The following is a 27,229-nucleotide window of genomic DNA, read 5'->3' as shown; positions in this document are numbered from 1 at the left end:
CGTGTACAAATCTAGCCATGTCTCTGCCTGTGTGGCTGACAAGCATCGGGCAACCTGCTCATCAGCAATGTCCACTGCCAATGAAGGTTGTTCTAATGGAAAATGTTCTACTTCCCATATACTGTAGTAATAGGGGTGGTAGAAGGTCAAATTTAAATAAACAACAATAAAAAATCAGGGGCATAGGGATGAGCTATACTAGTCTATAAATACAGGTTGGTAGTAGTTTTATTTCAAGGCAGTAGAGATGCCTAAAACTCCCAAAAGTGCACCATTTTAGGTTCCTGTAATCTTTGATAGGCAAAATAACAAAAATATAATATAACAAAATGTAATAAAAGTGAATGTGGGCAGTTCTGGTAACCAGCTGTGGCAGAACATGTCTTCAGTCTAAATGCATGGACATTTCTTACACTCAGCCAAATTTATTCAAGTGGCCTTCAAGCATGTTTCCTGAATAACAGAATATTGAAAATAAGAACTTTTAAACCTTGGCTTCCAAGGAATCTCATGCTGGAGATGGAAAAGTGAGAGCCCTGGAGGCAGCCAAGGAAGAACTGTTCTCCAGGAGAAAGACTTAGAGCTTTTCAGGTGGCCTTGCATGAGAGAATGGAGCTGAGACAGCAGGGATGGACTGTCCAGACATTGCCATTCATGGCTTAGTTAGCCTAATGCTAGGGCCCTGAAGAATAAGACTGAGAAGGCTCACTAGATCTTTCTGCTCCTCTTTCCAATATTGCCACGTTGAATAACTATCCTTTATCTACACTTCACTATTAAAAAAGAAAAATTATAGATTTCTTTATACTATCAAAGGTGGAAACATTCTGTTACCGATCAACATAAAGAGTGGAAATCCCATCATTAAAAGGCAAGTGAATTATGGGTATGTCCTTTGAGGAAGCTCAGTTGTATCTGGAAATAAAATGTAGAGTTTTGCTTTATCCAAAATGGTGTGCATTGCCTTTCGTTGGCTCCTAAAGATTCACTGTCCACTCACTTTGCCACGTTGTATTTACTCGAGGGGAACATGGGCAGATGGTACAGATGAGGACACTGGAGGGGCAGAGACCAAACCTTTCCATATGACTTGTTTCCCTAGGAGAAGGAGATGGAGAAGCAAAAAACACTGTATCAGCAAGCACGACTGCATGAGCGTGGTGCTGCAGAGATGGTCCTTCAGATGATAAGTGCCAGCAAAGGTGACGTCCCTGTTTCTAGGTAGACCCTAGGTAACTGCCACAGAGTTAGCACACCCTGACCTAAGTCACAGTAGCAAGAGAAGGCCCAGTAGGTATGATGTACCTCCTCTTTCCGTGGTGACCTAATCAAATCTTCACCCCGGCAGGTGAGATGAGCCCCATGGTTGTTGAGACACTGAAGCTGGGGATTGCCATTCTGAATGGAGGCAATGCTTGTGTGCAGCAGGTAATTCAGTATCAAGGGGGGATGGTGAAGAGTTCTTGGGGTATTTCTGCTTGACAGTTCTCAAGGATGAGATTTAACTTGCTCTAAGAAGGCTACCCATAGTTACTTGGCTGGTGTTTGTCCTTAGTGGCCAATTATGTCAGAGTGGCTAGGAACACAGATAAAACAATAGCCAGGAGTCTGCATGCAAGTGTGTATTAATAAAGAGGTTTAGTATTTGTTCCTGGGTTTAAAGGAACAAAACATTGCATTTCCCCTCAGGTTTTCTGCAGAATTGAAAAGTACTCAGAGGATGTTTTTGAAGCCTCTGCTATTTATTTCAGCACTTTAGCCTGTGAGCTGCTTACCTTGAGAAACCACAGCAAGTCACAACCTGTTACTCATTTAATTATTCATTGTTCATTAGACAGTTATTTGCTGATGTTCTGCTGTGCAGGCTGAAGTTGTTACAGTAGGCAACACAAGTAAAGTATTTGAGATCAGGCTGGGAAATTTTTGAGTTCGTGGCAAGCTTGGGCTCTGTAGTGAGCGATCCTCTGTCTCGTAAAATCAACAGTCAAAGATACAGCTCAGTGACAAAGCACTCACTTACCCTGTATTTAGTTTCTCAGAGTACAAAATAAAATAGCCAAGCCCCCAATGAGCAACAAATGAGTCAGTCAGTATTGATAGCTGCTAGTCAGTCGGTATCTGAATTAGAACTGATAACAACAAGCCCACAAAGGTCAAATATTTGCTCTACTGTGCTGAAATGGTGAATCTTTATACAATAGAATCTGAGTCCCCAAGTAGATGGTTTGACTCGTGCATACCTTTTTTTAAAATTATTGTGACATGTATGCATTCATATAAGCATATAGATATAACCCTTGTAAATGGAGTCCATTCAGTGTGGCCCAAAACTATGCTTTTAGAGCTGACTACTTACTATTAGATAACTTACCAAGGGACTCATCCTTGGGAAAGAGTGATGCTCCTTCATCAATACCTGTAGTCATTAATTGTAGCTCTTCATCTAGGAATGAGACCTTCTGAGGTTTCCACACACCAGAGTGGCATGTCATCTGATGGTGTTATTGCTCAGGCCTTGTTTAGGCAACCCATTGTTGAGATGTTATGGGTGCAGCTTCCCTAAACAATATAATAGAAGACAGTCTCTCAGCTGATATCATGGCCCTCTTGCTCTTACAATCTTTTTGCCTCTTCTGAGATGCTCCCTGAGCCTTGAGTGTAGAGGTTATATTTTCTTATACTAGTACTTTTGATATGTCACCAAGAATATGCTTTTGTATGCTTCTGTGGCAGGGCATTTGCCATTTCTCCATTGGAATTAAAAAGATTATCAGTTGTGACTGTTCTCATTGCTTCCCTCTAAACTGTGTCTCTTTTACAGAAAATGCTAGATTACTTAAAGGAGAAAAAAGATGCTGGATTTTTTCAAAGCCTTTCTGGTCTTATGCAGTCTTGCAGGTAAATATAGGAAACTACTCACTATTCTTAAAAATTCACAATTCAAGAGAAAGTGGGGATAGATGGAAGTATACAAAATCAGCTAGATTGACATGGAATTGTAGAGAAGATTTAGCAGTCACCTACCTTAAAATCTAAGGAAGTGGGCATTGTTCCCTAGCATACAGAATTAGATTAAAATCATAAAGAGAAGTATCAATCAATCTTCCTTAGCCACAAACATCCTTCGTAGTGCTGCAGTTTCTCTACTCTCTTCCCCTACCCTACCCTCCTTTCCTTTTTCCTTTCTTCTCCTCACTTCTCCTCCCTTCTTCTTTCTCCCTCTGTCCCCCTTCCTTCCCTTCCTCAATCCCTCTTTACCTTCTTTCTTTCCCTTCTTCCTCCCTTTCTCCTTCCCTCCTTCCCTCTTTCCTACCTGCTTGCCTTCCTTCCTTATGTTAGGCTGTTTCCTGTGCTCAAGGATAAGATTTTCTTCAAGTATGGATACCCCCAAAGGTGAAGTAAAATAAAGAAGGGCAAAGGGGGATACCTCACTCTTAGTGAAGGCTGTTTTCTTTAAACCTATAAAACAACTTATAATCTTTTCCTTTAACAGTCCTTTGAAGTTGAATGGGTATTTGGTAAGCACGTACTTTGAGGCATCTATTTTGACAGAGGTCCATCCTGGCATGGGAACCAAATTTTGATACAGACTAAAGAGCAAAGTACTGAATTATCAGTTGATCTTTCCAAATTGTATAAGCTACCCATCATCATTGAACCAACTTTTGAATAAATATCCAAAAGTTGTAAGGCCACCACACTAACTCATTTAAAAAATGATCCAACATTCTAAGAACAGTGCCCTCCTCTAAACTTTCTATGTAGTGTAAATAATCTGAAACTCACTCTAATAGAAACAAAAGTTACAATTACTTAGCTCATTTGCCTCCAAATATTAAGAGTTAAGATAGAACATGTTGTCTACCATTTGAAAATTTAGAGGATGGACATCCTTTCAGTATACTTTGTAATCTTGCCAACCTCATTTGATTGAGTAAATAGGAAACAATCCAAGCTGCAATATAATCTCTTGTTCTTTGCTCTATTTGTGTGTGTGTGTGTGTGTGTGTGTGTGTGTGTGTGTGTGTTAACAATCTATTAGTTCATTGTTTCTCGGAAAAAGAAAATGTAATATTGCTAGGCCTGACTCATTGAGGACAGAGCGGAATAGCACCTGTGGACTTAGGGATGATAAAAATCAAATAAACTGAGTTCTATGTTACTCATGAAATATCCACTAGGTCTCTAAGAGTTCTCTCAATATGTTACAATACTTGAGACTGCTAAATTTGTTTGTAATTCATTTATAAGGATAGCACAAAGGGACAAGTAGCATAGCTTAATGGCAGGATGACTTCTCACAGAAGTTTTAAGAGACTTTAATGGGTTTGATTGTTATACAAATAGCACACATTTGTAAAATATTTAATCAATAGAAACATTAAAGCATTCAATATGGGTGTTTAGGGATTAAAATGAGATTTGGACATGTATGGCATCAATTCAAAATCAAAGCTTCAAAGTAACAAGGTTCAAATGCCCTTTCCTAAGTTAACCCCCACCTGCCCCATCTCCCAACCTAGAGCAGCAAAATTCAAATAGCAAAACATCAGGATAATTTGGAGTTTTTAAGCAAGCCTGTTTTCTATAGCATAACCTGGAATGGGGAAACCTGCAAACTAGAGCCTGGAGAGATGTCAGGAGGGAGGGATAAGAGCCCTTATAGCTTTTGCAGAGACCCAGGTTCAGTTTCCATGGTGGCTTAAAATTACAACTCCAGTTTTAGGGGATCCCATACCCTCATCTGATTCCCATGGGCGCTAGGCATGTACATGGGACATAAACATGCATGCAGGCAAGCACTTATGCACAAAAATAAATATTGTTTTAAAACCTGAAAAGTGAAACAACAAATATAGAAATAGAAATTTGACTGTTTTCTGTTTAAAATTCCCAATCATGACTCCCGAAAAAGAAAGAAAAAGAGTGTCAAAGTCTTTCTAGTCTTACAACATCTCCTCTGAACAGCAGCAGAATTAAGGCCAATGTCTTGAGTCTTCATAGGTTTACCCATATGCCTCCTGAAGAGCAAGACCGTCACAAAACTTTATGATCCAGGACTCTTTTCAGATCAGAGGAGTTAAACTGTTAGGAAAACAGAAGGAGCTTTCCTTAAAAGTACTCCGCTGCTACAGCAATCTTGTTTCCAGCCTCGGGATAGTACTAGAGTACAAAATCTCGCAAAGAACTCATTTCTTCCTAATTTGGGAAGGCTTTCCAAATTTTCATTCATAAGAAAGGATTCAAGCTGAACAATGATCACCACCTCTCTATACATATAACAAGGTCTATGAACTATCACGTCCGTAAACGACAGTGCTTGGCACAAACCCCAGGGATCTTCAGGCTTTTAACCAAGCTGCTCGGTACTACTTATGATAATGAGGCAAAATATTCTTAGTAGATACATTGACATTGCAAATCCATTTTCCTAGCGTAACCTGTTAGCCCTGAACCTTGTCTTCTTTTGTCCATTAAAAGTGTCCTTGATTTGAATGCATTCGAGAGGCAGAATAAAGCTGAAGGTCTGGGGATGGTTACAGAAGAAGGGACACGTAAGTAACTAATGAATGCCAAGGTCATTCTCTTCCTGATTGAAATTTCAACTCTTTCTGATCAGAGCATTTTCATGCTATTTCTTTTTATCTGTAAAGATTTGCTCCATTTGAGCAAAAACATTTTCATATGCTGCTTTGCTAAGGCCAGCATCCAAGATGGATGCATTCATGGAGCGAGAGCTATGTGCAGAAAGATTGTTATAGTATTTATGGGTTTCTTACTTTGTATTTTCCTCTTTTCTCTCTCTCTCTTATCACCAGTCATTGTTCGTGAGCGTGGTAAGTGTGAGTCTCTTCCCTGAGTTCCTAATATGTGTGCAAATCTTAAGAGAATAGATTTAATTGCCTCGGTACAGACACATCTTAGGTTGGGTGGCTGCATGTCAAGTTTAGCCCAGAAGTTTGATGCTTAATTAAAGAAGTGTCTTCCATCTATAAAGCATGGGTTATTATGGGCTGTGAGCCACCGGCTGCCATTGTCTCAGTTGTTCTCATTACAGATTTATCTTGGGGCTAAACAGTTTACTGTTGGGGCTGTGTACTCTGTAACCTTGGCTCCCAATTAACTGAGGTTATTTACATTAATCCAAAGGTACATTTCCAAACCCTCCTGTCATTTGGGGGGTCATTCGTGTCAGATGTACCTTGTTGAGAAGCCGAGCAAAGACTGATGTGTATATTATGTTTTCAAGGTGAAAAGGTACTCCAGAATGATGAATTCACACAAGATCTCTTTAGATTCCTACAGTTGCTTTGTGAAGGACATAACAGTGGTGAGTGATATGAACTGACTGGACAAGGGAAAACAGCATTTGTATGCACAACTCTCATTCACTTCAGTGGACTCCACTTGATCCAACTAGCTGCTGTTCTATTGCTGCAAATAGACGCCATGACCAAGGAAACTCTTATTTGGGGGCTTGCTTACTGTTTGAGAGGGTTCGTCATGATCATCATGGTGGGAAGCAGACTGTTTGGTTCTAGAGCAATAGTTGAGAGCTTTACACCCTGATCCAAAAGCAGCAGGCAAAGTGAGAAAGAGACTGTGCCAGGAAGCCCACTCCCAGTGACACACCTCCTTCACACCCTCTAATCCTTCCCATTCAAACATCTGAGCCATTCTACACCACATTATTTCAGAATACCAATTAATCTAGTCCTTAACAAGAGAGGCTAGGTCAGCAAAGGCTATCTACCCCAAGAATCACCAGTCCTTTCCTATGACATATTGGGTCTCATCTTGTTTTAGATGTTAACAGGTTGGTAGGGCCTAGAGGAGAGGAGGATCTGTAAGGCTCCAGATATATTATCTGTGTAGAACTTGAGCCACATAGTATGCCACTTCCTAAGCTCAGCTAAGAGGCATGCCTGAATCCTTTGGTGAAATAAACCTAGGTTCTGACCCAGTATTGGTGCTCTCAGACTTTCAGAACTTCCTGAGGACTCAGATGGGCAACACCACTACTGTGAACATCATTATTAGTACTGTGGACTACCTTCTGCGTCTGCAGGTAATTTGGGGGACCTTAGGAAGTGGTGTGTCTCATCTACAGTTACACAAGTTAACAGTGGCTATGTAGATCCATAGAGACCCAGGATACAGATGTTCCTCAATGGAATTATATCCTGATACATCAACCATAAGCTGAAGTATTTCATACACCTAGCTACTGAATGTCATAACTAAATGAGATGTTACACTATGCAGTGGTCCTCAACCTGTAGTTTGCAACCCTTTGTGGGTCAAATGACCCTTTCACAGATACTACCTAAGACCATTGGAAATAGATATTTGCACTATGATTCATAACAATAGCAAAATTACAGTTATGAAGTAGCAATGGAAACAATCTTATGGTTGGGGTCCCCACAACATGAAGAACTATATAAAAGCATCACAGCATTAGGAATCCTGAGAACCACTGCACTATAGCATTTTGATGGTTTATTCTTAAGATTATGTGGCTAACCCTGAACTATATGGTTCATGGTTCCTGCCTACCATTATGAGAGCATCATACCATAAATTGTTAGTTGAGCAAACAATACTCAGAATTTCAAGTACAATTTCAGCTGAATCTATGTCACTCTCATACTATTGTTAAGTTGGAAACTTATGCATTAGGCCTACATTAGTCAGAAAGTGTCTATATTGTCTGGCTCTCAAAGAAGGAGTTGTAATCTATATCTTCACACCTAAGGGAAGTTTTAATTCCGAAAACATGTGTTCAGAGACAAAGTAAAATGTCTTTAGCCATGAAAGTATGCTGTAAAATACTGGCTGGTGTTGTCAGTGAAGACCCAGCCACAATGTCCAAGAAAGAATGATCAAATAACTTATGACTAAAAAGTGTAGTTTTATGAGAAAAAAACCTGTTTACGGCAATAAGAATATGATATGTTTTCACATTGTTGGTGTTGAAAAGTCACCTGACTTTGTTCCTTAACAGCTTTCTCCCCCTGGTTTTATCAGCTGCTAGGAATCAAGAATAATCTATTTAAGTTCCCCGTAGCCCATTCTCTTGTCTATATGATGGGTAGGACTTGCCTCACAGAGTGGTGATATTGAGAGGTTTGATAGTCATAAAATATTTAGAACAACATCTGCCACTTAGCTGCTATTCCTTTGCTGTTACTATGGTTATTTGGGTGATAATTACTATTATCTTTGGTGGACTTGGTTCACTTTGAATGTTATATAGCATAATCTCCCAGGTACTAAAGACTGTGTGTCTCCCTTATATGTTCTTCCCATTTGGAGACCTATGTGTGTTTGAAAAATAGATGTTAGGACTGACTCTGTCCATCTTCACAGGGTCCCCAGCTCCTGTCATAACAGAGGCATAGAGATAACAGATTCTTCTAAATTTTTCTTGTCCACTGAATTTACTTTCCTCAAATTCAAACAGAGAAATATCAAACTCTGCTGTTTGTTTTTAGGAGTCAATCAGCGATTTCTATTGGTACTATTCAGGAAAGGACATCATTGATGAATCTGGACAGCACAATTTCTCTAAAGCTCTGGCAGTCACCAAGCAAATTTTTAATTCTCTTACAGAGTACATCCAGGTAGGTATTAATAAATGCAGAACTGGTAGCAAATAGAATATTTTAACATTCTCATTTTATATATTCTCTAGAGAGTGTTTGAATGCACACAGTGATTAGCCTACATACTCAGTCCCAATGCTGACGTTATTTCTTATCTAGAAAGTGGAACCACTGGTACCTGTGGTCTATGAGGTCCTATAGTCTATAGTCCCCCACTGGGACTTGTTTGTGGTGTTTTTACACTTAATTTTCATTTACCTCATTATGTTTTGCTTCCCGCCAGATGTGGTGGCACATGTGTTTAATCCCAGCAGTCAGAAGGCAAAGGCAAGTGGATCTCTCTGTGAGTTCAATGCCAGCCTGGTCTACAAAGCATGTTCCAAAATATCCAGGGCTCTGTTATACAGAGAAACACCGTCTCAAAGTAAGGAGAGGAGACATTTTAAGTTTCCTTTTCAAGACTGATTTTAAATGAAAAAATTTAAAAGGTGTTCTTAACATTCTTCAGTCTAAAATATCTGAATTAAGTCTCAATATCTGATGTTCAGTAAGCATGAAGATAGAACTATAGAGTAATGACATAAAAAAAGAAACAAACAAAACCTCAGAATCCAACCTACCTATGGTGACACATGCTGAAAGTCCCAGACCTGGGAGTGAGATGGTCTTGAGTTTGAAGCTGGTTTGGGTGACATGGTCAGACTATGTCAGAAAATCAAATAAACAACAAAAATCCAGAATCTTTGAGCTCTTACTAGGGAAGAAGTTTGTCAAGTCAAGTAATAACAAGTGAATCTCTGTCTTAATGGTCTAGTTTTCTTTTTCTTTCTATAACAACCTCTATTTCCAACAGTCCACCTACTGTGAAGAGACATGAATAACCAGTTGACATATCATTCTTCTATTGAAGCAGAATTGACACTTCATTTCTATGTTATCATAATCAGAAAACTCACGAATAAAATATTTGCTCATTTATTAGCTGAACAAAACATTTAGCTTGTGTTATCTTCTTAGTTCTGGGGAATGATATAACTTATTGTCTCTACCTTGAAAGTGCTTACAGTATCATTGAAAAAGTCGTATACGTGATGAAAAATATTTGATAGAAAATGATCGCACAAAATTTGAAATAAGCACACGCATTAGGGCTTAAATAATAACTATTGTGTACCAAACATGGAGAAATGGAATTTAGGATAGCTGAAACAACATTTTAAGATTCAGAGTCAGGCAACAAAGAACTAAAATGAATAAACCACACTTTTTATGAGTTCATGGAAGAGAAAGCTCTATTGAACGCAAAGCACAGTGTCATCACAAATTCATACTGGCTGTGGATAAATAGAGAAGGAGGTATAATGATCTCTTTAAAAAGTCATGGAGGTAGGATTGTGAAAGATTTCACGAGAAATAGTGTCAACAATTATTTCAGTTTGCTGAATTGAAGAAAAAAACAAGGAAAGAAAAGAGTGTTTCATCCCCTTTCTTATCATTTCCTTCTCTCCCCGTTCTATAAATCTTAGTATGGTTCTTTTCTTTTTAACTCATAGAGTTGAAATTTGTTCAGTAAAAACATTATCTGGAGGACAGGGTGGGATAATCACAAGCTCAGGACCTCCCTGGGTAGAGAGTAGGTACAAGGCCAGCTGGTTAAGGTGACCCTGTCTCAAAATTTAGATAATTTAAAAAGGTCTGAGGACATAGCTCGATAGTAGAGTTTATGCCTGGTATATGTGAGGCCTCAGGTTCAGTTGCCAGTATTGAAAAAAGAAAAAACAAATTAAAAGAGAGAGGGAAAGAGAAAAGAAGGAAAGAAGGAAGAGGAGGCAACTGAATTTTCCTTCACCATCCAAATCATAAGGTAACTGGCTCATTCAGATTTTATTTTCTCATAAAAATAAATGCAAAGTTTAGCACGCTACCTAGAAAATATTTTTTAATGTAACAAAGTTAAACTGTATTAAAACTTAAAATAATAAGAAAAGGGCCTCATTAAAGAAAGGATAGTATCTCACCAAGGGATAGATGCAGACTTCTCAAGGAGAACCTGCGAACAAAAAGAGATTTCTCCTGGAGTGCTCAAGACACCAGAGGAGCCTGTGTATTGTATATACATGTTTCTTTCAACAACTAGTTTTATGCCCAAACAAACTTATTGGCCTCTAGTGTACTACCCAAAAAATGGGGCTTCTGGGGACCAGAAACGGAACATAGATGAACAGTAACCTTTAATCATGCTTGTGTGGTTGAGGAAAGTAGGCGGTACTTCTTCCTCTCAACTTTCCCTCGGGAATCCTACTAAGACTCTTACACTCTTGAGATAATAAGTATGTCCTTTTCAGATCTTTCTTATTGATGAGAAATTTGAAGGTTGAGTAAAGGATGAAAAACAAACAAACAAACCCCCAAGACTGAAGCAGAGTTAAAGAAGGACAGCCATGAATAGGAAGGTTACTATCATGGAAAAGCAAAGTGGTAACTAAGTCATCTACATTCGGCTTTAAGGAAAAAAAAATTGAGTTGGTATTTATATATAATGTTTAACTTAGTAAGAAAAACCTAGAAGTGGTTGATCCCTGAGATTATCACTGAGACTTTGAACTTTGATTAGCATTCACATGGAGCTTTGCTTGAAAACAAGTAGACTGTCTGATATCCTTGCTTTCGGGGAAAGAACTGGGTAAAGAGGGGTACTGCAGTGGTTCTAAACCTGTAGGTCCTGCTCCCTTTGGGGTTGACTGACCCTTTCATGGGGGTCACCTAAGACCACCTGAAAGCACAGATATTTTGCATTATGATTCATAACATTAGCAAAACTACAAATGTGAAGTGCAGTGGAAATATTAGTATAGTTGGGAACCACAGCATAGGGAACTGTATTAAAGGGTTGAAACATTCAGATGGTTGAGAATTACTGATGTAGAGAAATGTCCTTCTGACCTGCTTCAACTATAGTACTTAACTGTTTTATTAACCACTGTAGTCTTCATTCTGAAGCTAAAAGACAAATCAGTAGGCTATGAAAGCCCCATTCTCCACTTAGAAAGTCCTATAATTAGAAAGAATGAAAAGCAACTTGGGAAAATATTGAAGCATGAAATAATGAGTGTGAAAGGTGCTGCCTTCTCACATAAACCTCAGTCAAATGCCCTGATAGGACAGGCTCTGGGTGACACAATGTGGAATCAGCCTGTCTCCCCTCTACAGGGCCCTTGCATCGGAAACCAGCAGAGCCTGGCTCACAGTAGGCTGTGGGATGCCGTGGTCGGGTTCCTCCATGTATTTGCTAACATGCAGATGAAGCTCTCTCAGGTACTGTGACTTGTTCCTCTACGTATTCCATTATGGTGAAATGTTGGGTTAACTTCCTTTTGCTTTCCCCTTGTGGGTATGGCTGTTTAGTCAAAGTTTGGGAAAACCAAACAGATTAGTCTCATTGTTAAAACTCACTCTTAAAAAGACAAAACAAGAAACAGATGTATGTCTCCAGGGGCATCCCAGAGGGGCTTTTGCATGAACGCAGCTTCTTCCTTCCTTGTGTCCCACCAACCTATTATGTTGTAAGTGCCTCAACACTGCGTTCCATGGTGCTCACCCCCTTTGCTTCCCTGTCACAGTCCTTTTATTTTAGAATACCGTACACCATTGTCTCTCACCTGGCAAATGTTGCATGTCTCTGTCATCCACAAATGTCCCCTCCCCTGCTTCCCCTTTTTATCCATCTCTACCTCTTCCTCTCCCCATCTCTCTGGCAAGATGAATCAGAACCACTCAGAGCATTTATTATGAACAAATAAATGTAGCATCTATAGTCGGCCATCGCCTCTCTCTATGGCAACACATGAGGGAGCACTGCAAGGTGTATTTCAGACTGACTAGAGGGACATTCGCAGTGTTGATTTAAATGATGTACACTGAAGATTTCAAGGCTATCACACCTGCCTCCTCTCTTTTGGAATGTGCTGTTTAACCCTTCATTTTATTTTTCCCCTTTTGACTCTGGCCTTATGGGAAAAGTGTTCTGGAGGGACTACTAATTTGGCAGTGACATGTCCATGTCTGTGTCAGCCATGACAGTGTGGTGTAGAGGCTCTGCCACCTTCCCCTCATCAGTGACATTGGGAAAGTTTCTCCCCACTTCCGGCTTTGGGTTTCATCATCTATAATATAAAGTATTCAGGGTTGGAAGGGACAGCCTCTGAGGTCCCTTCTCAGCTCTATTAGTCTGACCTGCTACAGTTCTGCTGTTGTTGAATTTTATTTTTCAATAGAGCTGTGACATATGACAGGAACTGGAAAGTTCCTCAGGAACCTGAATGGCTAGACAAAGCTTGTGATAAGAGAAACAGAGAATCAGTAAAACAAGTATGACCCAGAGAACATTTTTTTAAACTACCTTCAACTTATAAGTGGTGGCTTAGGCTGTCAATCCCAGCACTCAGGAGGCAGAGGCAGGCAGATCTCTGAATTCAAGGCTAGCCTGGTCTACAGAATGAGTTCCAGGACAGACAGACAGGGCTACACAGAGAGACCCTATTTCAAAAGAACTAAAGTAAATAGATAAATAATTACCTTCAGTTTATTCTTGCAAATATCATTTTCTAGTTTTAATTCCACCCTTAGATGAGATTTTTCACATACTGTCCTGCATATATTGAAGGGTTTGCAGCACAGAGGTAGTTTTAGTACTCTACCTCTATTACTCGTATTAAAACCAAATAGAACATCAAAACAATCCAGAGGAATAGCATGCTTAAGTACAATTTTAAGGATTCAGTGACATCCTCATCACCACCAGCTACAACTGGGGTAATCTAGTCCACAAAGAATGGAGAATCTACTTGGTAATCTAATGTTTCCTTAGCTGGATTACAACATCTCCCATGAAGCTCTTGATAGGTAGTTCTCCTGTACAGAAAACAACAAATAAACGTAAGAAGGTACCTGAAGGATTTTTAGTGGCTGGGGCTGTTAGGTAGCTTTCAGTAACAGTCATGTGTCTGCTGCATTTGTCCTAAGCAGATTGTGAAGGAGCTGTGTTGGATGAGTATCCCTGTACTCCAGGCAGTGGATTTAAGCTACCTTCACTCACAGTGAGAAGGGAGCACATTCCTGCCTTGATGCAGCCTTCACCTGACCTTTCTAGAGCAGGCCCTTCTTGCTCCCTACCCTGGACTTTGCTGAGGGATCAGATAGCTCAGGGGTATCTCCTGTTTCTGTTCTAGGATTCCAGTCAGATCGAGCTGCTGAAGGAACTCTTGGATCTCCTTCAGGACATGGTGGTGATGCTTCTGTCCCTCCTGGAAGGTTGGGCTGTTTGGTATAACTAGGCATTCACACAATTGTAATTGGTCTGAGCACTAACCTTACTAATCACGCAGATTATCCTTCTCACGGGTCACTGATGTCATAAGACATTGGTTAGAATGACAAAATTTCAGAAAGGAAAAAAACATGAGTGAGGGGCACATGGTCTGATGGACAAAGCCTGAAACCAACTCATTTGATGCCAATAGGAAAGCCAGAATGAACTGGGGAAAACCTCCAAGCTTTGCCCCTCCCTATCCTCTCCCTCTCCCCATTGCTTTTCAACACATCTGGCTGCCAGTGTGTATGCCAGCCATCTAACTGGGCACCCTCCCAGGTCAAAGGGGATCAAAGGGATGCAACGTAGTCCTATGTATTCCCAGAGATCTAATAATAAAACCACGTCGTAGGCCCCAGGGCAGAAACAAGGCCAATGGTGTGGCCGTTTCTCTCTTGCGCTGGTTTCTTGTCCCTTGGCTCCAGGTGGGATAGATATTATGGCTTGCTGTTCTCTCCTAACTATTTAAAAATCATTATGGTCAGAAATAAACTGACTAATCTGGCACATAAGTCTTGTAAAAATAGCTGCCTGTTCAGTTGCATGATAACTTGGGTTCATTTATATATTTGTATGTCTTTTTGAACCTGCCTCACAGGAAATGTGGTAAATGGAACTATTGGAAAGCAGATGGTTGACACGCTGGTAGAATCGTCTACTAATGTAGAGATGATCTTGAAATTCTTTGACATGTTCTTGAAACTTAAAGAGTTAACCAGCTCAGACACCTTCAAAGAATATGACCCAGATGGTAAAGGGATCATCTCCCGAAAAGAATTTCAGAAGGCCATGGAAGGTCTAAAGCAATATACACAGTCAGAGATCGATTTTCTTCTTTCATGTACAGAGGCCGATGAGAATGACATGTTTAATTATGTGGATTTTGTAGAGAGGTTCCATGAGCCAGCCAAGGACATAGGGTTCAATGTGGCGGTGTTACTGACAAATCTCTCAGAGCATATGCCAAATGATTCTCGTCTTAAGTGTCTCTTGGACCCAGCAGAAAGTGTGTTAAATTACTTCGAACCATACCTGGGTCGAATTGAGATCATGGGTGGGGCCAAGAAAATTGAACGTGTTTATTTTGAGATCAGTGAATCGAGTCGAACTCAGTGGGAAAAGCCTCAAGTGAAGGAATCTAAGCGACAGTTCATCTTTGATGTTGTCAATGAAGGTGGGGAGCAAGAGAAGATGGAACTGTTTGTGAACTTCTGTGAAGACACAATCTTCGAGATGCAATTAGCATCTCAGATCTCAGAATCTGACTCAACTGACAGGCCAGAAGAGGAAGAGGAAGAGGATGAAGATTCTGCTTATTCGATAGAAATTGAGGGGGAGGAGGACGATAAGTCTTTTGAGTCTGCCTCTGCATTTGCCATGGCCTGTGCCTCAGCAAAGAGAAATGTCACTAAGTTTCTGAAGAAGGCAACCTTGAAGAACCTCAGGAAACAATATAGAAATGTGAAAAAGATGAGCACAAAGGAGCTGGTCAAAGTGTTCTTCTCTTTCTTCTGGACGCTGCTTGTGGACCTCTTTCAGTTGCTCTTCACTATCTTTGGAGGAATCTTTCAGATCCTCTGGAGCACAGTATTTGGAGGGGGCCTTGTAGAAGGGGCAAAGAACATCAGAGTGACTAAGATCCTTGGTGACATGCCCGACCCCACCCAGTTTGGGATCCATGATGATGTAATGGAGATGGACAGGGCGGAAGTGACTGAGCCAGGCGTCACCACTGAGCTGGTCCACTTTGTAAAGGGTGAGGCAGGAGACACAGACATCATGTCAGACCTCTTTGGAATCCATTCAAAGAAAGAAGGTGGCTTAAAGCAAGGGCCTGAAGTGGGATTAGGTGACCTTTCTGAAATTATTGGCAAGGATGAACCCCCGACGTTAGAGAGTACTGTACGGAAAAAAAGGAAAGCACAGGTAAGCCTAATTCTAGCTCCTTGTCCTTACCCCAAATGACTCTAACTGTATCTTGCAATCAGCACTGCCATGGTTTGCACAGGTAATAACACTGCATTAACACTGGTTCTGATGGGTCATTCCAGATTGACCAGGTGTGGTGAGCTTGAGTCCTAGATAGGTGTTTCAGTGTCTAATCACCAGAAGGACTTCTGGTCTACATTGTAGAGTTTGAACATGATGATCTGACACCTTCACCTGCTTCCGACTTTTATTACGTTAGCATTCATGATGCGCAGGTTGATTCAGTGAAAGCATAGAAAGGCAAGTGTAATGCATAAAATTATGAGGCAGTATTTCAATGTATCCTATAACCTCTGATATATTCTATTCCACTGAAGCTCTATACTAAATATGTTCTATTTCTCTTACTAGCTTTATAATTGGGCTAGAGAGATGGCTCAGTGATTAAGAGCATCAGGTGCTCTTACTAAAGGTCCTGAGTTCAAATCCCAGCAATCACATCTTGACTCAAAACCATGGGATCTGATACCTTCTTCTGGCAGGGAGATGTACATGCAGATAGTCACTCAAATACATAAAATAAATAAATAAATAAATCTTTTGGTCTAGAGAGATGGCTCAGCGGTTTAGAGCACTTGACTATTCTCCCAGAGGTCCTGAGTTCAATTCCCAGCAACCACATGGTGGCTCACAACCATCTGTAATGGGATCTAATGCTCTCTTCTGGTGTGTCTGAAGATAGCTACAGTGTACTCACATACATAAAATAAATCAATCTTTTAAAAACTTTATAATCCCAATAAATCAGTTTCATTGGCTATAAAAGTTACTAAACAGCAATACGTAGCAACTTTATATGATATTAATGATGATGATTGCTATTTATTGTTGTGTATTATATCAGTGAGCCAGATTATTCCTGGAACATTTTTATCACTGGGATTTGAGGCAGTCAACTAAATCAACTGGATAAGACAAAGGTAACGCAGAGGTCGCTGGCCATAGGATGTTCTGCATGCTCCCTTCTCTTGCAACATGTAACTTGTGATACCACTTTAGCATCAAGGAAAAAAGTGAGGTTGTAGACAAAGACCACATCCATCCATTAATTCCATTGTCATTTACTGAAACATTAACATGCTCGTGCCACTGCTCTGCGGTCTAAGATTTGAGTGATAATGGATAAATCCTTTGTTCTTGTAGTTTTATAGAAAAGACAGGTATTGAAGGAGTTGCTGCAACTAAGAAGTGTGGTAGGCAGGAGATATTTAGAAATGAAGACACAATGAGAGGTGTGAAAGCCAAGGAGGGGGCACTGGCATAGGTGTTCTTACTGCACCATCCATTCTGCGTTGCTCCTGGTTAGACACAGAACCATTTGAAAAGGGATAAAAACTAATTTGGGTACCATATGCCCCATATTGCGTTCTGGTTAACAAGAAAAACAATAGTTTTTGCTTTAATGGAACTTTGTCTCTAGTGGGAAAAGATAACAAGTAAATAATATAATTCCCATTTGTGATGCTTGTTCAGCTTAATAAACAAACTAATGGATTGGAGGGGACATGGTACAATCATCTAGGTCCTGTGGGTGGATATGTAATTCTCATTATTATCTGCTATAAACAGGGCAGCTAGCAAGGCTCCTGAAACCGCATGTTCTGAGCCAAATCTTAAAGAGTGACAGGCATGTGGAAAGCCAGGGTTTCATGATCTAGGCAGAGGGTAAGACTACTCAAAGTCCCTACTGCACAGGATTCAGATTCCTTTCCAAGAAAGGAAAAGGGTCGGAGCATTTGAATCTAAAGAACAGTAAGTAAAGTAGTATGACATGAAAATAAAGATAGAGAGAAAGCCAGGCCCCTGGAGGACAGGCAGGTTTCACTGGGGGACTTGGTTTCATTCTGAGTGCAGTGGCTATCAAGCAGAGGGACAGGAAAGAGGGTTGGACTCAGGCAAAAAGCTTGTCAGATAGAGGAAGATTCCAGACTAGACATTCTGTGATCCAGTGTCCTAGTTTCCTCTTGCTTCCATAGGGCTCCTTCAAGGTCTGAGTACAAGAGTCCTGCTTAAGTTGAGTAAAAAATAGGGGGCAACTGAATTTTCAGGTTTGAGATCTGATTTGGCATTTCTCAGGAGCAGCAGGTTTGATGTACAGCAAGATACTTTACATCCTGCAACCCTGAGAGAAGCTGTAATGGGGGTGTTGGGGAATACCCCAAAGCCACTAGGGCTTATAACTAGAAAGAAAAAGACTTGCACTGGACATTTTTCTCTGAGGAACCCTTGACTGTGCTATTTTTGATCTAGGCAGCAGAGATGAAAGCAGTGCGTGATGCTGAAGGAAAAGCCGAATCTGAGAAGGCCGAGTGAGTTCCTGGTGGTGTGGGCTATTCTGTTTCCTGCGGTAGTTAATACATGAAGGCAGGTGCCATTCTACAGCTATGGTAAATAGAAAACCTGACTTCTATCAGTGTGGGCAACAGGTATTCTACAAGCCCTGGGCATATTATTTCTTCATCTTCTTCTCCTCCTCCTCTCCCTCCTCTTCCTCCTTTCTTCCTCCTTCTCTTTATCTTCTTCCTCCTCCTTTTCCTCCTCCTTCTTCTTTTGCCTCAGCTCTGCAATATGCACTTATTAACGTTATAATTCCAATAGTACATCAGGATTTCATTGACTGGATAATTATCAGATATCCACACTTAGCAACTTCATATAATATTAATGGTAGATAATTGGTGGTGTTTATTGAATACTTGTTATATGGCAGGCCTGTGCTTAGCTTTTTTAGATACCACATTTAATTCCTGCCCAAGATTATAGGAGTAGGTACCATTGCTAATCCTAAGAAGGCTTACTTAGTAAAGAAAGGACATTTTTTGAAAGAGGAATAAAGAGAGTTAAGTCGATTCCAAAATAGAACAAACTCATGTTAGAACACATGTGCATGTCAGATCATCAAAATGGTCATTGCTCATTAAATATAGATTTCATGCCCAGGTTGGTATGGACCAGGCTGGGCCTGTGCTTCTTCTACACACTGAGTAGGTCTCTCTCTTGCAGCATGGAAGACAGAGAAAAAGAAGACAAAATCAAGGAGGACGGACAAGCAGAGTACCTGTGGGCAGACATGACAGTAAAAAAGACGCGCCGACGTGGTCAGAAGGCTGAGAAGCCAGAAGCACTCATGGCCAACTTCTTCAAAGGGCTAGAGATTTATCAGACCAGGTTACTGGTGAGCTCTCCAGCCCCCGTCCCTTCCTACTAGAGGTGCTATCCCGGCAGGCCTCAGAGCTAGCCACTTGTTTATGTCGCTTTTCTTTAGGCTTGCTTCCTCCACTTCCTCACTCCCATTCTTTCCTTCTTCCTGTTTTTCTTGTGTTGAAGAAAATGGGGGGGGGGGTTACCTAGACTTCACCCCCAAGCAGATTTATATGCATGGTGTGGGGACTCTGTTGATCCTGATCCAAAATTTCAGCAGTTCAATCAATTGGGATAAAGACAAAAAGCTTTTTGTATTAGGCTGTGTTACTCAACTATCCCCCAAACATTGTTACTATGGGTGTAAGCAAGCCTCAGTAAAGTTTGTGAATTTTTTCTGATAAGTTTTCCCCTTGAGGCTTACTTGCTGTTCAACCAGGACTACACTTTAGCGAGCACCATCAATGAAGCCCCTATGCAGTGCTGAATTCTCCCTAGCAGCTACAGGTCCATCCTCCTAGGGCTGAGTTTCCTAGAGAAGACAGTGGTGTGCAGAAGGGTATGCTCTGAAAAGCAGGTGAAGGACTGTGATTCTGAGAGGGATAAGAACTCTGGGCCACAGTCTGGCTGCACTGTGTACAGGGGAGGAGACCACATGCCCTCTGCTGGTGGCATATTGAGAGATCTGGTTTACGGGGACATGCTCCATGGTAAGGTTCCCTTGGACATGCTCCTAAACCATTTTTAAATAATCAACATTTCTAGTCCCCCCTCAAACAACCACGCCTGTGCTTACAAAGCCAGTGCTGCCCTGGAAGAGTGGAAGCCGAAACACAGTTACCTTGGTAACCTTTCCCAGGACACGCCTCTCAGTGTCAGAAAAGCAGGGCTCCTTCCTTCCTGTGGCTCTTCTACCTCTGAGTATCCTTCTCTTTTCAGCACTACCTGGCCAGGAATTTCTACAACCTGAGGTTCCTTGCTCTGTTTGTAGCCTTCGCTATCAACTTCATCCTGCTTTTTTATAAGGTGATACTCCATTGAGGGGTTGTTTGCTAAATGTACAATAGACTGAGCATGCCGCATGTGGGGGAAAACAACAACCAAACTTTTAGTCTTAAGCAAAAATGTAATGTCCAAGAAATTTCTAAGACGCTGACCTCTAAAAGAAAAAAAGGGGGGGGCATGTTTAGGAATTAGAGAAATGCAGAGAATGCCAGAAAGGCAAATGAGGGGACTGTTTCAGCAGTTTGGATTCCCATTTGATTCAGCCTCTAAATATCGAGCATACCCCATAGGCGAGAGGCCAAGATAGGAACTATGGAGCACTTAGAAATAAACAATGAATGCAGTTCTTGGCTTGAGCAGTAAGCTACGATAGGACCCAGCCCTGTTGACACATATGAGGAATCACCATGAAGGAAAAATTAGTAAGAGTTAGGAACAGAAATACCCCTCACCATAATGGAAAAATTTGAACACCGGTGAGTGGGTCTTGTATGGTATCAGCGTGGAAATGGGTTTTAACGAATTAAAGGCCCATCCTAGATTCTTGACATAGTCTGCTTTAAGGCAGACAAACACCCTTTCTGCTGATTCTTGATTAAAACTAGCAATCCAATTTGTTAGAAACCATATGTTCTCCCTATAAATCTCCAGTTTGACAAACTGAAGTTTTGTTGCCCATAGTAAGGTTTATGCAGCTTGATTTAAAACATACTAAGGTTGGGGAAAATCCAGCTATGTAGGCGGAGACAGCAAGCAGGCACTGGAAGTCACAGGATAAAAGCCTGGGGTAAGGAGTGTAGAACTGAGAGTCATTTGTAGGAACAGAAAGAAAATCCACGAATGAAAGAAAGAATATAAAACATGGCTGGTGCTTGTTATCCACATGGGCCTATTGCTACCTTCTCTCTTGCCATAGAATTACAGATTGTAAAAAGCCCATCATTTAAAATATCTTTTTTTGTTTTTGTTTTCTTTTAAAGAGATAGATTTTGTTTCTACCTCGTTCTTATTTGCAACTATTAGAAACTCTGGGGATTCTTATCAGTAAGTTACCTAAGGGTACCATTTACTCCACAGGTAATGCTGGGTTTAGTAGCATATGTATATATTAATAATATAAACTCTGTAGGAAGAGTCTAGTGACTGAGGCACCTTCTGATAGTTGTGAGTATATGTCTTGGGCCAGGTCACTGAAGAACCTTTAGAGGAAGAGACAGAGGATGTTGCAAACCTGTGGAACTCCTTCAATGATGATGATGAGGAAGAAGCGATGGTGTTCTTTGTTCTTCAGGAGAGCACTGGGTACATGGCACCAACTCTGCGTGCTCTGGCCATAGTCCACACTGTCATCTCTCTGGTCTGTGTGGTAGGCTATTACTGCCTGAAGGTGAGCATTCTAACTACTAACACTCTTTCATTGTTCCATCAGCATTCAATCTTCTAAGACACTAGGAAACTAAGATGGTGGGTCATTATAAGCATTGTCACTCAGGAGCTGCTTACAACCACAGGATCTCAATCACTAACCTGGAGCTTTCGAATGAGAATCTGTGAAGTGAGCCTCAGACAAAGCTAATTCTTGCTGAAGGAGAAGCACTTCAGGCACCTCTTAGTACCCGAGTCATCAGCACAAGTGAACTTAGCCATGAGAGCTTGTGATCTCTGAGTTGCTATTGGATTTTTTTTGTTATAAATGTACCTTTCCATTAGGCTGGGGCTATTTGAGACCCAAAATGGATCTCGATGATGTGTTCCTGTTTCGGTTATCTATATAACAAGCCCCTTCAAACTTGATTTGAAGGACCAACCTTTTCTATCTCTGATTCTGTGGACCAATGGGATGCAACCAGTCATTTCTCTGCTCCACAGGAAAGGGTTTTGTCTGCAGCCTTTTGGGAACTCAAGTAGGTGAGCATGGCAAAGATAATTCGGAGCCTAGCACCTTAGCAGAGGAGCTGTCAGTGAGTCTTAGCTGGAGTACTGGGGATCTATCTCCTCCTTTTCTCATGTAAACACAGAGTATCTCCCTCTCCCCATGGCCTCTCTATGTGATCTCTGCAGTAGGGGGTACTTCTTGTATGAATGACTTAGGATTTCCCTAAGGCTCACAGAAGTGCTATCCTGCTTAAGAAATAGACTTGGAAATGCCACATTGTCACTTCCAGCACACTCTATTGGGTAAAGCAAGTCACGTGGTGGCCCAGAGTCACAGTTGTGTTTGGAGGTTGCTCAAGTCATGAACCAGGAAGCATGGCTCATCTGGGCAATCTTAAGAACACACTGAAGGCACATCAGTCTTCAATACCTACATGTCAAGACATATCTTTCCTCATCAGTTGAACATCTCTAGGCAGAACCTCACAAGCAGACCCAGCTGTGTTTCCTAGGTAATGCTACGTCTTGTCAAGTTGACAAGAAATGTTGACTATCTTTTTGATTTTTTATACTCTGTTTCCATTACATATTCCCTTTGATCTATCATGTAGGAAATATCCTCAACTATACACTAAGTTATTTTCTTCTTGGAAAGAATCTAAGAAATGTATTTTTATCATTGTGTCCCCTTCTGCTCCCGGTGAAATATCACTGTGTGAGAATTCCACTCCCTCTTCTACAGAGAGTATGTGGTGTCCTGCTTCCTGAGCCTGCCACTGTCTCTATTAATAAAGTGTGGCCCCAGGAGCCAGGTTGTCTAGGTTCATAATTGTGTGCCATGTAACCTCCCTAGTGCTGTTTCCGCATCTGAAAAATTAGTATCCTAATAATAACTGACATTCCAGGAAAAATAAATGGGTCCATATGCATAAAAATTCTCAAAACATGGGCAAGTGTCAACTCAGAAGCATTTTTGCTGTTTCTGAATCTAAAACCCAAGAACTTGTGAGACAAGGTGCAGATGCACTTAAGACCTGTAGAAGATGCCTTGGAGTAAATTGCCAAGACATACAAACTCCTTGAAGGACAAAGAAGAATACTTGGAGTCCCAGATATGAGTAGGACCATGTCTTGGTATTCACATTGTTTCCTAGAGTCTTCCAGACAGACAGCAGAGTGGCCCCAGATCTCTGCCCTGCCTGTGTCATTTAGGAGCTAGCAGCTGCTGCTGATCCCTCTCAGTTGCTATGCCTAGTATCAGACCTGTCCCACCTTCCTATCATTGCGCTTCCATGTTTCAGGGGAAAAGGAGGCAAGAAGTAACTTTTTTGTTTTTTTACAAATTATCCTTGCCCCTTTTCTCAGAAATAATAAAGTGTAGGTGATATGAATGTATCATACCTTTAAAGAAAAATATGAACATGTAGTTTAGAGACTAAAGTCCCAAGGATTTTACCACTTAATTAGAGGCTGGGTATAAACTATAATGGCTATATTATTTGTTTGTTTGCTTGTTTGTTTGCTTGCTTGCTTTGCTAGAAGGGGTCTAGCTATTCTGGCTTCTTATTTCCTAGGATTTCAACAGCATTTTCCGACCTCTCTAAATCAATCCCATTAGTTAAGGTGATTGGATTGCTTTTTGTCCCTGTTTGTATTAATCTCTGGTTATATTATCTTTAAAACTTGATGGGTTAATTTTTCCCATTCCCCTTACAAGATACCCGATAAAGGCAAACTAGGAGAAGAATCTATTTTGTTCTTGGTTTGAGGATTCAGTCCATCATGATGGGTAAGGCAAGGCAGTGAGAGCAGCCCTTGTGGTGGCCAGAGTGGGAGGCTGCTAAGTAGAAAGGAATGCGGGCATCCTGCTGTTTTTAACTCTTTCAGTTCAGTCCCATGTCCCAGCCGCTGGGATGTTACCACCTGCATTCAGGGTAGGCATTTTCTCCTCAGTTAAGCCTCTCTGGGAATGCCCTCAAGACAGTGTGTCCCTATGTGATTCTAACACTCATCAAGTTGACAGTGCAGACTAACCATCAGAATAGCCATATCTAGTTGAAGATTTAAGGTGAGTGTGATGCTATTCACTGTGATTGTAGCACCTTGGAGGATGAAGTAGGAGGATTGCCCTGAATTTGAGGCCATCTTGGACTACATGAGTTCCAGACCAGATTGGACTACAGAGAACCCATTTTTTAAAAAGTTACAATTATGTACCATGCCCACCACATCCCCCATTAGTTCATGGTTTCAACTATGCACAGTAAATTGTGGTCCAAAAAAAAAAAAAAAAATGAAGTAAAAAATTTAATAAATAAGCAGCATATAAATGTTAAAATGCCATGTGATTTTAAGTAGTAGGGTGAAATCATATGCCATCTTATTCTGTCCTACTTGGGACGTGAATCACCCCTCCACCCAATGCATTCAAACTGCATCCTCTACCCACCTGCTAGTCATCTAGCACGCAGTTATCACTTCCACTGGCACAGTAGCACAGGGCTCATATTCAGGTAATTCTTATTTTACTTAATAGTGGCATCCAAACTGCAAGAGTGCTAACATTAGAGATTCTGCAATGCCAAAGAGAATCCATAAAGTGTCCAAGGGAAGGTGTGTCCATTCTTAATAAAGGAAGAAAAATAGATAGGGTTTCTGAGATCTATAATAGCATCTGTATTAGCATCTTCCATCCATGAAGTTGGGGATAAGAAAAAAGAAATATGAGCTGATTTCTTATACCTCAGCCTACAAAAATTAAAGCCATAGTATATAACAGGCAATTAAGATGCCATCAAATCCATGTATGTCTAAGAGAAAAAACAGTACATATATGTTTGATTCTAGCCATGTTTCTTGGGATTCTCTGGGTGTCTTGGAATGTGTCTCCCACATAGAAGCAGGTCTATTGTGAAAGACAATAACTGGGAGTAACAGCAGAAGGAAGCAAGTTCGCTGCCACCCTGCAGCTCTTTATGCAAAGAAGACATCAGTATGAAACAAGTGTGCTCAGAATCCTCTGAACTACATCACTGTAACTATGGAAACACATTTCATGCACTAACCTTTAGGCCATGACATGTATGCGACCCTTACCAGTGATGACTGTAGAGAACCTTCCGCACAGTCCTGTGGCTAGTCAGTCTGTTCTAGAATAGTTCCTTGTCCTATTTCTTGGTTCAGCTCTAAGCCTAGGAATCCTAGTAGACAAAACCCCTTCAGGTCAGAAGCGTGTATAAATATGGTCTTCTCAGAACTTCTGTATGTCTTACTGTGTTAACTGTTAACTGTTTAACCTAGAAGAATAGCTCATGAGTGGTAGGTGTATCGGCCAATGAGTGAGATTTAGCATGGCTCTGCAACTAGAGTTACCTTAAAAGTCTCAGTATGGTGTTTGAAGCTCAACAGCTAAGAGTACATGCTGCTCTTCCAGAGGACCTGGGTTTGAGTCATAACACCCCCATGGCAGCTTATAACCACCTGGCAACTGGCATGCAAATGGTGCACAGACATACATGCATATGTTTAAAATATAAATCAAATCCCAGTATAAAGGATTACTGCTATTACATGGGAAGGTTGGTTGTGACAGGTCTTGAGAAAAAGTGCATTAGATACAAACCTTGATAATGAATGTTAATGAATGTCTTCTCACCTGTAGGTACCTTTGGTGGTGTTCAAAAGGGAGAAAGAAATTGCCAGGAAGCTGGAGTTTGATGGTCTGTACATCACTGAACAGCCATCCGAAGATGACATCAAAGGGCAGTGGGACCGCTTGGTGATCAACACACCGTAAGTGCCCCTCATTCCAACCCTATGAAAGTAGCCACATCTGTGTCATCGCCATAGGAAAATGGCACACTCTAATACTAATCCTTTCTTTCACAGAGTCCCAAGATAAAGTACTACAGCGAGAGTTTAAAAAATGGGAGTGAACATATAAGCAAAGGCAACCATGTTAAAACATTTAGTTGTTCCAGTTAAGATACACATATTAGATATGACCCTGATTCCAGGGGAAGAAATTACATCCTGTTCAAAGATGATTATGGAAACTGAGAGGCATGTCTATAAAGGAACAACCAAACCAAATAGCCTCTAGGAATGGAAGGCTTTAGGGAAAATAACATGAGCAATAAAAAGCCAACTTCTGTTTCTACCCCTGCCCATCTCCTCACACAAGAACAAACTTCAAAGGTGGTTTACGTATATTTTCCCATCTTTTGCCATTAAATTACAGACATGTTGGAAAGCATTCAAATAGGTTTGAGAAGTGTTCTGTGTGGTTATCCAGGACATGTGAGTCTGGAACAATGGGGTACAGTGTGAAAGTACTAGTAAACAAGGCAGTTGTTTCTAGAACTTACCTGAGACAATGAAATAATACACTATTGTGCTCCAAGAAGATCAGCCAGTCCTGCTTATGTTTGAGCAGGGAAATCAATAGCAACTGTTGTAAACACCGATTTTGTTGTTGTTCACAGCAGAGGCATCATGGGATGGGGCAATTCTGTCATTAGCTTTACCCATTTAACTACGTATCATGCACAGATACCTTTTTTCTTCTTGCAGTTTGGTTTTAAATTAAATGACACATAATGTATTATTTACTTATTTTATGGAAAGATTGTTGTAATTCAACACATGCATGCAATGTACATTATCAAATCAGGGTAACTGGTATTTCCATGTACTCAAATACTATCATTTCTAGTACTAGAAACCTTTCCATTTTCTCTAGATATTTTGAGTTGGTATTGTAGGCTATTACTTGTCCTGTTGTGCTACATAGAATTACTGAGTCTTGGTGCCTATTATTCACTCTGAGTTTTTCTGTTTTATACTATGAGGCACACATACACAAGTACCTATAATTAGGTATGTGTATTTTAGCAGAAAATAACAAACCACAAAGATTAAATAAAGCTAGAACATTGTCACAAGCATGGAAGCCCTGTGTTACCTTCCCTGTCCTGTTCCCCCAACTCCATTCCAGGTTAATGACATTAATCTTTAATTAGTTGTTAGTGCTACTACTTATGAACTCATTGTCTTTCTTTAACTTACATTTTAGCCTGTTCCTTGTTTCAAAACATACTTTACATATTCTGAACTCAGTGTACATGGAGTTGTCATACTATATAAATTATGCTCTCGGAGGATCTTAATTCATCACTAAGTTCTATTTGTGATCCTCAGTGAAGTCACCTGTGCTGACAAGTTGTCCTCCAAACTGTCATGT

General features: G+C 40.7%; 1 protein-coding gene across 2 annotated transcripts in view; it reads left to right on the top strand.

The window, feature by feature from the left end:
• RYR3 (ryanodine receptor 3) overlaps positions 1-27,229 on the top strand; it is a 523,847-nt gene that overhangs the window by 484,865 nt on the left and 11,753 nt on the right. For both annotated transcript variants that reach the window (XM_080931244.1, XM_080931245.1), the window contains 16 exons: positions 1,103-1,202; positions 1,349-1,428; positions 2,822-2,898; positions 5,482-5,555; positions 5,820-5,837; positions 6,251-6,331; positions 6,981-7,069; positions 8,499-8,627; positions 11,820-11,924; positions 13,838-13,919; positions 14,576-15,903; positions 18,217-18,275; positions 18,970-19,141; positions 20,047-20,133; positions 21,299-21,499; positions 25,649-25,779. In XM_080931244.1, the coding sequence (XP_080787370.1) occupies positions 1,103-1,202; positions 1,349-1,428; positions 2,822-2,898; positions 5,482-5,555; positions 5,820-5,837; positions 6,251-6,331; positions 6,981-7,069; positions 8,499-8,627; positions 11,820-11,924; positions 13,838-13,919; positions 14,576-15,903; positions 18,217-18,275; positions 18,970-19,141; positions 20,047-20,133; positions 21,299-21,499; positions 25,649-25,779 (2,813 nt within the window). The remainder of the gene's footprint in view (positions 1-1,102; positions 1,203-1,348; positions 1,429-2,821; positions 2,899-5,481; positions 5,556-5,819; positions 5,838-6,250; positions 6,332-6,980; positions 7,070-8,498; positions 8,628-11,819; positions 11,925-13,837; positions 13,920-14,575; positions 15,904-18,216; positions 18,276-18,969; positions 19,142-20,046; positions 20,134-21,298; positions 21,500-25,648; positions 25,780-27,229) is intronic.

This window comes from Micromys minutus, assembly GCF_963924665.1.
Source record: "Micromys minutus genome assembly, chromosome: 17".
NCBI lineage: Eukaryota > Metazoa > Chordata > Mammalia > Rodentia > Muridae > Micromys > Micromys minutus.
Note: the sequence above shows the minus strand (reverse complement) of the source record. Positions and strands in the feature narration are given on the sequence as shown.